Below are 9,454 nucleotides of genomic sequence, written 5' to 3'. Positions count from 1 at the left end.
GGGCTCTGTACTGCTCTCCTCAGCCACGGCCGGGTTGTGGAGGCAGGGCAGGCCCGGCCCGGCTCAGCTCCGGCCGAGCAATGCCCGAGGTGCGTCCCAGCGCGTGGTTAGAAAACAAACAAACAAAACAATACAAAAAACAAACCCACCCGAGTCCTTAGAAAAAAAAAAAACAAACAAACCCCAAAACAACACGTTGATTCTCGCACGATAGAAAATAGATCAGCATCTCTGCCTGATTTGGGGAAAGCGATTTGGTTTCGGGTGATGGCACGCGGCCGAGGTCAGGGCTTCTTGGCGTCCTTGTGTTCCTGCCGCAGCGCTCGGGGCAGCTTGGGGTTGATGAATAATCCTTTCAGGAACAAGTCTCGGACGAAATAGGGCAGGTAGCGGTGGATGAAATACATGAGCCCAAGGCCCTGCCCCGGGTAGTAGCGCACGGCCGGGTTGGCGGCCAGCAGCCCGTCCGTGATGCTGTTCACCACCGCGCTCAGGTCCTCCACGGCCACCTTCATGAACTGGATGAACTGCCGGTTGATCTCCTCCACGTAGTCCTCGCCGTACGCCTGCAGCAGCTCCCGGGGCAGGCGGGCCACCAGCTGCTCCTTCTGCAGCTTCCAGAAGGTTGGGTCGCAGGTGGCTGCAAAGGACGGGACCCCGTGAGACAACGTGTGGTCTGGAAACCCGGTCCTGGGTGGCTCAGGCTTGTAGGAACCCACGTGGGGAGAGAAGGGAGCACCTGCCTGGGTGGTGCTTCTCAAAGCCCCGAGCGTGGTGGGGTTGGGGCTGTCGGCTGGACTCAGTGATCCCAGCTTTGGTGATCCTGTGATCATAGTCCCGGGGCAGGGGCTGGGGGCCGCCTCTCTCACCTGTTTTGAAGTACCCGGGCAGGATGAGGCTGACTTTGACACCCCAGGGCTGCAGCTCGCTGCGAAACGTGTCCATGAGCAGGCTGAGCGCAGCCTTGGACGCCCCGTAGGCTGCCAGGCATGGGAAGGGCAGGTCACCTGCGGGGAGAAGCGTGAACCCACAGCTCTCACACGGCCCCGTGCGCAGCGAGCGCCCCCGTGGACGCACCAAAAAGCCCAAGCAGCAACGCTCACCGTGCACCCAAATCCACCACGCCGCAGAGCCCACGCATCCCTTGTAGGGCACCCCGGGGTGCCTCTCCCCACCCCCGCCCCCCATTCCCGTGTCCCACGGGGCCGCTCACCCGCCGGGCTGCTGACGGTGACGATGCGGCCGCCGGCGGAGCGCAGCAGGGGCAGCAGCCCTTTGGTGAGCTCCAGAGAGCCGAAGAAGTTCACCTCCATGCAGGTGCGGAAGTTGCCCAGCGGCGAGAGCTCAGCGTCGGCGATGATGTCATTGAAGCCGGCGTTGTTCACCAAACCCCACAGACCTGTGGGAGAGGGGCTGCTCGGATAAACGGGACGGCACCGTGCTGGGGGGGGGGCTCGGAGGGTTGCCCGTCCATGGGAGCCCTACGTGGGGAGCATCGGGATGGCCGAGGTGGCGGCCTGTAGCGTGTCCCAGTCCATGGGTGCATCAAGTGGAGGACCCACATGGGTTGGGTGTATGGGATTCCCGGGATGCATGCATGGATGGGAGGTGCTGGGGGTTGTGTGGAGCCCCTGGGATGTAACCACGGACGGGGACACAAGTGGAGATAGTGGGGGTAGCACTGTGCTGAGGGGTCCCAGCTGCTGCCCTACCCGTGGGAGCCCTATAAAAGGGAGTGCTGGGACGGTTTTTGATGTGGCTGTAGCCAACTTGGTGTCCCACAGGGATGCACATATGGATGGGGACACAAGTGGGGGCACTGGGGGGGGGGGGCTGTATGGCATTTCCACGATGCATCCATGGATAGGGACACAAGTAGTGGTCTTCAGGGGGGGACTTATGGTGTTTCCACAATGCGCTGGGGACACCAGTGGGAGTTCTGGGGGGGTTGTGTAGGGTTTCCATGATGCATCCATGGATGGGACACAAGGGGAGGGGCTGTATGGGGATGCCACGGGCTCCCACCTGTGCCGTTGGTGTGGGCCTGGATGTGCTGCAGGACACTCTGGATGTCCTCAGGTTTGGTGAGGTCCATCCGCAGCAGCGTGAGCCGAGCTGAGCAGCTCCTCTGCAGCTCCTGGGCGCCGGGGCCGCGTGGATCCAGCACGCTGGCAAAGACACGGAAGCCCAAGGAGTCCAAGTGCCGTGCTGTCGCCTGCCCAAAGCCTGAGTCACAGCCTGCAAGAGCCAACAGCAATGCTGCGAGGGCTGAGGACGGCCACGCGGGGACCCCATGGGGACATGACCTTGTCCCCGGTGCACCCGCAGGTCACGGTGCTGCTGTTTTTTCTCTCAGGAGGAAGAAAACACTCCTTATCGGCAAACCCATCACCCCGCTGATGCTGACAGCTGATAAAGGGCTGAGAGCAGGGGGGCACCAACGAGACGGCGGCGTGGTGGGCTCTGAGCCCCGTGGTGACCCACAGTGTCCCCCACCTCCACCACTGCCAGGCCAGGGAGTTGTTAGATGGCCAAAACCACCCAGGAGATTGGGAATAATGGGGGGGAAAAAAAGAGGCTGCGTGTACTCTTGTCCCCTTCCAGGCCCTGGGGCATCCCGAGGGATGTCCCACATGGCAGCACCTGCAGCAGGGCCCGTGCCCAAGGGAGAGCCCTGCGGGAGATGGGGCTGAGAGCAAACAGGCAGTGTGGAACAGCGCGTTCCCAGCTGATGGCAGCGCCGATAGCGCGGCCCCATTAACCATTAACAGCGAGCACTGCTGGGTTGGCCCCAGCTGCACCCTACCCTGGCACCGTGGGTGCTCCTGGGGACAGCCACACCGTGTAGGACACGGGGACACTGTGCACAGGGGGAACCACCCAGCCCACCCAGCCCCACTTTTCAGTCATAGAAACCCAAAGCATGAACCCGTAAAGGCACACATGCTGCACCCGGAGCCTGCAACCCGATAAGTGCTGTGCCCCTGCGTCCTTCACTGCAGTGTCATAAAGCCATTAAGGAGCTGGGGTGCGTCCCCCCATTACCCAACAGGGCAGGAGAAAACCACAATAAAGATAACACCAGCAATCAAAGCACGAGTGGCCACCTCCTGGGGTTGGGGCTCAAAATCTGTCCCAGTCTCAAACTACAGCAGTGCCTTCAAAACCCAAAAGGAGCCTCAAACCCCATCCTGCAAAGCCAGGCTGCAAATGGGGTTGAAGCTCAACGGGGCACAGGGGAGCAAAGCAGCAGCTTTGGGGGTGGCAAAGACCTCAAAGCAAATGAGCATTGCATGCTCACTGCTTTGCGCACTCATCACATTACACAGTCATCACTGTGCATGTGCAGTGCACTGCGTGGTCATCCCCTTGTGCACTCTCCACCTTGCACACTTGTTGCTTTGCATGCTTGCTCATCCCCTTGCACATCCATCACCATTCACCCATTTTCCTCCCAGTGCATTTCTGGGAGTCGTTCAAGGATGTGCAACACCCGGAGCTCCTCCGGGTGGCAAAAAAAGCAGGGGGTGCAGAGCAGCAGCTCCTGCACTGCAGCCACAGAGCACACACACGGTGCGAGCCCCAAGGCCTAGAGCAGCCCGAGGGGAGCTGGGCTCTGCAGCCAAGAGGATTAGTGCTGAGATGCTTGTTGTCTCCAGGGGCTCACGTGCAAATCCTGCCTGGGATGCCAAGGCAAACAGGAGGAGGTTGGCTCCGAGATGAGTCCTTCTGCCAGAGCCAGGCAGGGACCCACGGGGACAGAAGGAAGCCACAAGTGGTGCCACCCCAAAAACCTCATGGATAACGGGAGCGCAGCAGGGGGGAATGCTGGCAGGAAGGGCACAGATAGCAGTGGGGATGGAGGGGCTCAGCGCCCATTGTCTGAATGGATATAGGGACGCAAAGGCACACAGCAGACCCCGAGGGATGGGGAAGAGCGAGCACGGCAAGCAAATGGGATGCACCCAGAGCGAAAGGATCCGCACAGCCCTGCTGGGGACCAGGGGCACCCCAAAAGCATGGGGTGGGCAGGAGGAGGCACAGAACAAAACCCCGTGCTGGTGTGTGTGTGTGTGTGTGTGTGTGTGTGTGTGTGTGTGTGTGTGTGTGTGTGTGCGTGCACACAGAGCGCAGCCCCGCAGCCAACACCTCCCGGATGCCGGGCGCGTTTGGAGAGAGCAGTGCTCCGCGGGTGATGTCAGCCCACGCCGAGGGAACACATTCTTGGCAGGGCTGCGGCGAGGGAGGGGACCTCACAGCACCTGTGCCCGCAGCAGCTGAGCCGTCCCAGCCACTCCGTCCCCTTCCCTACATCCCAGGAGCTGCCCCATGCCTGTGGGTGGTGCACCCCATCCCGTGCTGATCACACTGCTCCTTTTTGTCAAATGTCTGGGTTTTGTCAGGATTAACGTGAAATTGGGCCCTGGCTCACATTTGCCCTGGTGTTATAAGAAACTGATGTTGGGATGCACCGACCATGGGGACACACCAGCCATGGGGTATGGCATACATGGGCTGCACCAACCGTACAACGCATCATCCATGGGACACACAACCTCTGAGACTCAGCATCCACGGGACACAGCACCCATGGGACACACCAGCTGCAGGATGCACCATCTGTGGAACACACAACACGGGATGCTCCAGCCGCGAGACATCATCCATAAGAAGCACCACCCAGACATCCCTCACGCCCAGAAAAGCAGAACCAAAACAGCCTCAGAGGGGCTCTTCAGGACCTGATGCCCTGAGTAGGGGCCAGGGAAGGAGGTGGCCGGCTGTGGCAGCCAGATGGGATGAATTACAACGGATCAGCCGAGCGCTTACGGGAGCATTATGTGCCATAACCTCCGCCTGGGAGGATATGTTTCACTTAACAAACCCGAGAGAAGCGGGGGAAAATCTGATTTCCTGCCTTGACAACCAGAGGCAGCGGCGAAGATGGAGAGGAGCCCTGAGGATGTGAGCAGGGCTCCCAAATTAAGGCCCATTTGGCAGGAGCAGGCACTGGCCGCAGTACGTCAGCATCGAGGCCCCAACATCACCGGAGCAGTGGGGACACAGTGTGCTGGTTGCCATCACCAAGGCCACCCAGCTGCCTTCCTGCACCCCAACACGCACGGCTGCGTCACTGTGTGTTGTTAATGGGGTCACTAATGGAGTTATGGGGTAATGCAATTACTTCTGTGCAGCCAGGACATGGGTGAGGATGAGCCCAAGCAGTGCTGATGGCACGCTTGAGGACAAGATCACCAGCAGCCTGCAGAGAGCCTCCAACTGGACCAACCCACCCACCAACAGTGCCAGCAGGTGCAGCAGCAATGGGCTGAGAGCACTCCAAGACTTGTCCCAACCCCACGGGGCACACCATGGGCACCCAGGGGAGCACCAGGACACGTGCCACTCAGTGAGTCCCGCTGGGGCCACAGGGAGGCTCGAAAACAACCACAGGGGAGGAAGCAGCTCCCCTGAGCCGGAGCTGCTACGAAGTCAGCATTTCGCAGAAAGAGCGTACAGGGAATTTCCTAGAAGCAGCACTTCAGTGCTGGAGCAGAGCTTTCAGCACGGGGTATCTCACTCCCAAAAGGGACACGTGAGCATCCTCTGCGCTGCTGCCGGAGGCAGCAATGGGATGCTCGGGGCAGGGACAAAGCGGTGACAGTGATCTGAGCGCAAACATCAGGCCGTGGCACAGCCTGTACCTTTCATCAGAGCTAATGCGGGATTTATGTCCCCCCAAAAGAGGAAGTTGTTGTGAAGAGCCTCAGTGATAAGCGGGTGAATAATGGCCGGCAGCGGGAACACGGCGAGCCGGGAACACGACGGCGATCCATCAGCGGGAGCTGTCCTGTGTGCAAGGACACGCGGCCCCAGGGAAGCCATGGCCACGGCAAAGCAGACTAGAAGGGGGAGACTGATGGAGAAATCCTTCACTAGGAGGGCAGTGAGGCCCTGGCACGGCTGCCTGGAGAAGTGTGGGTGCCCTGAGGTGCTCAGGGCCAGGCTGTGGTCTACGGGAGTGCCCCTCCACCGTGGAGGGGTTGGGTGGGCTGTAAAGCCCTTCCCACCGGGTACCTTGGTGGTGAAATTCTACTAGGGGTGTAAGGCACCATCCCATTTGTCCCATTGGCACGGGAGTGATGCCACATGCCCATCACACATCCTGTGCATCCCCACACTGCTGTTTGGATGACCCTATTTTCTCTTGCAGCACAGCTCGGGGCTTTTTGGAGGCCCAGCTCCTGGAACACCACGAGAGTTGGTTTGGGGACCTGTGGGCTAAAAGCCATCGCTCGTGGCCACCCCAAGCCAACTCCGCGTGCAGCTGAACCTGTGCAGGGCTGCGTGTGCCACAAGGTTATTTGGGGCCTTTTCCCCAGAAATACACAAGAGCAGTCAGACATAGCCCCAGTGAACGGGGCTGGAGGACAATGGCAGCATCAAAACGTAGAGTAACCCAAGTTGGAAGGGACCCATAATGATCACAGGGTCCAACTCTAACACACAACCTCCAGCTGGTCTGAGGGCAGGAGTGACACCCAACCCGATGGGACATATCCCTGCCTGGAAGCAGGGCCAGGGAAAGGAGCAGCCAGCAGTCATAGTACCCTTAGGACAGCAGTATTAGGGTCCCACCAACCCAAACCATTCTGTGGTGCAGCTCCAAAGGAAGAACCCACAACCCCAGATGCCCACAGAGCACAGCCTGCCTCGTGCCCAGCTCCAGCTGTTACTCCCAATTGCATTCACCAATCACCGAGCAGCTCAAACCCTCACTCTTAACCACTCAAAACTGAGAAATCAGGTGTGGGGCAGCACCAGGGCCCCGAGATTGGGATGGACATAACGCTGCCATGCTTGCAGGGAAGCACTGCACCTCCACAGCCTCAGCATCTGGCTGGAATCGCTGCCTCCCGCAGCCACCAGCTGCTCTGACATCTGGCAGGGCTGCAAGACAGGGCTGCAGAACTGCCACTAGCCTTGAGCGTGGTCTTAAGCTCTGACCCATTTCACATCCTTAATGGGGCACGCTGCCGTGAGCCCCAGCAGTGCCCCACTCTGCCCCTAAAGAGATGCAAAGCACCAAAACGTGCAGCCCAGCACCTCCAGCGCTGCATTTCTCCCCTGGAGGTGCTTCACCTCAGCACCTGCAAATCGAACCTGCCCGACCACAAAGCATTTACTGCCGAGAGCAAACACGGCAGGGCCACAGGTGTCACCGTGCTACGGGGCGAGAACACCGTGTTCCAGCACTGAGTCACTGCCACACGGCTGATGCCAACCCCACGCTGGGTGAGCCCCGTGGCACCGTCCTGCCCCACGGCTCAGCTCAGCCTTCCCCTTCTCTTTGGGGCTGGTTGAGTGTTAGGAGAAACTTTTCTGAACGATCAGCGCGGTAGGGGAGCTGTGGCACTGAGGGATGCGGTGGGAGTTGGGGGATCTGAGAGATCTCCAGCTTTAATGATTCCACGATCCCCTGGGTCAGCTCTCCAGAGCACAATGGGACCTCCTTGTGGGCACCTTGTGGTGCCCGCAGCTCCCTCCCTGCAGCCCCACGGCCAGGAGGAAGGCACCTGTACACACCTGGGCACGGCCGATGTCAGCGCCGCACGGGGTGACCCCCATGGCACCGGGCTGCCCCACGGCACCGACCTTGGGGTTGAACCGTTCCCTCCTCCTTGGGGCTCGGCAACCCTGGGGACCTCCGCAGGGCTACAAGAGAGAAGGGGACAGACTCTTTAGCGGGGTCCGCTGGGATGGGACAAAGGGAAACGGATTCAAACTGGGCAAAAAAGAGGGCAGATTTAGATCGGAGATAAGGAGGATCTTGACACCGAGGGCGGTGAGGCAGTGGCACGGGCTGCCCGGAGAGGTGGTGCTGCCCCGTCCCTGCAGACAGCCGAGGTCAGGGAGCGGGGCTGTGAGCGCTGATGGAGCCGCGGGCATCCCTGCTCACTGCAGGGACTGCGAGCAGACGACCTTCTACGAACCCACCCCAGCGTGTGAGACACCCGCAACACACCGGGACACCCTACGGGAGCTCAGCACAGCCCTACAGCAGCGCAGCCCGCTCCGAGAGGAGCGACCCCGGCGATGCCCGCGCGTCCCCCGGCGCTGGGCAGGGAGCGGCTCCCCGGCGAGCATCGCATCCCCGGAGCGCATCCCCGGCACCACCCGGAGTACCCCGGCACCGCACCGCGCTCACCTGTCACCAGCACCGCCCTGCCCTCCACCGGCAGCAGCCTCCTGCCGGGCGCCCAGCGGAGCAGCAGGCAGGCGGACGCCGCGGCCAGGGCGAGCCCGAGGGGCAGCGGCAGGCAGGCTCGGCACAGGCTCTGCACAGCGGCCAGCAAAGCCAGCGGCACGGCCAGCGCCCGGCCCAGCACCACGTCTCCCCGCGCCGCCCGCAGCGCTAAGCCGCCCCCCAGCGCCGCCCACAGCGCTCCGTACGCCCACCGCTCCGCTCGCTCCATGGGACGGGATGCGATGGGAAGGGATGAGATGAGATGGGATGGGACGCTCCGCGCCGGCCCGGCCCCGCCGCACCGGCCGCGTGGTGCCACCGCGGGGAGCTTATAGCGGGGGGAGGCGGGAGGAGAGGGGAGGGAGGGGCGGGGGGTGGCCAATGGGGGGAGCGGAGGGTGGGGCGGGGAGGGAGGAGCGGGCTCGGCTCGGCTCGGTTCGGTTCGGCTCAGTTTGGCACGGTTGGGCTCGGCGAGGCTAGGCGCGGCTCGGTTCGGTTCGGCGCCGCGCGGGTCGCTTCACTGCTGCTCACTCCAGCACGGTTCAGTTCTGTTCCGTTTGCTCAGTTCGGTTCAGTCCCGTTCGGTTCCGTTCACTCCGTTCAAGCTCAGCACGGCACGGTTCGGTTTGGCTGGGTTCAGCCCAGCTTGGCTCAGCCCAGCTCGGTGCCACTGTGCCCACCCCGGGGCTCGGTCCCCACCCAAGGTCGCCGCACCCCAGGGATGCCACCCGGCACAGCCCCGCAGCCCCCAGGGCCGGACACATGGATGCCACCAGGGCCACTCCGTGGGACCGGACCCCAGGCAGGTAGGTGAGGTGTGAACTGCATCCCAGGCGCTCCCCAGGCGCTATGGAGTTCGGGACCAAGGCGATCCCAAGCCATCCCCCAGCCCGCCGCTGCTTTGCCCCCTGCCATGCTGAATGCAGCCAGCACCGTGCTGGAGGTGTGCCACGAGCAGCAGGTGCTGGGGCAAAGTCCTCCCCCTTCCCACCTTTATGGCTCGGTGTGATTGCTCTGCTGGGCTTTAATATTCCACCAAGCCTCCGTGCTCGGTGACCCTGTGGCAGAGCAGTGCCGGTGTGTCTGCCAAGCTCTGCTCCCAAAAGCTTTGCTGCCGGGTGGAGGATGCCTACGCCGTCCTCGAGCTACGCATGGTATGGACGCAACCCCCTTGGTCCCATTGGAAAAAACAGATTTCATCAGCTG

General features: G+C 61.8%; 1 protein-coding gene across 1 annotated transcript; it reads right to left on the bottom strand.

Annotated features, from left to right (window-relative positions):
* Nucleotides 1-177: 177 nt before the first annotated feature.
* Nucleotides 178-8,540, bottom strand: HSD11B2 (hydroxysteroid 11-beta dehydrogenase 2). The gene is made up of 5 exons (XM_065733417.1): nt 8,210-8,540; nt 2,026-2,238; nt 1,214-1,399; nt 870-1,007; nt 178-640 (listed from the first exon to the last, which is right to left on the bottom strand). The coding sequence occupies exons 1-5, from the start codon at nt 8,475-8,477 to the stop codon at nt 285-287; spliced, it is 1,161 nt and encodes a 386-aa protein (XP_065589489.1). The 5' UTR covers nt 8,478-8,540; the 3' UTR covers nt 178-284.
* Between the last annotated feature and the right edge of the window lie 914 nt (nt 8,541-9,454).

Source organism: Cyrtonyx montezumae, unplaced genomic scaffold, assembly GCF_038088225.1.
Source record: "Cyrtonyx montezumae isolate F1298 unplaced genomic scaffold, pur_monq_1.0 scaffold_17, whole genome shotgun sequence".
Taxonomy (NCBI): Eukaryota; Metazoa; Chordata; class Aves; order Galliformes; family Odontophoridae; genus Cyrtonyx; species Cyrtonyx montezumae.
This window is presented reverse-complemented; position numbering and strand designations above follow the sequence as displayed.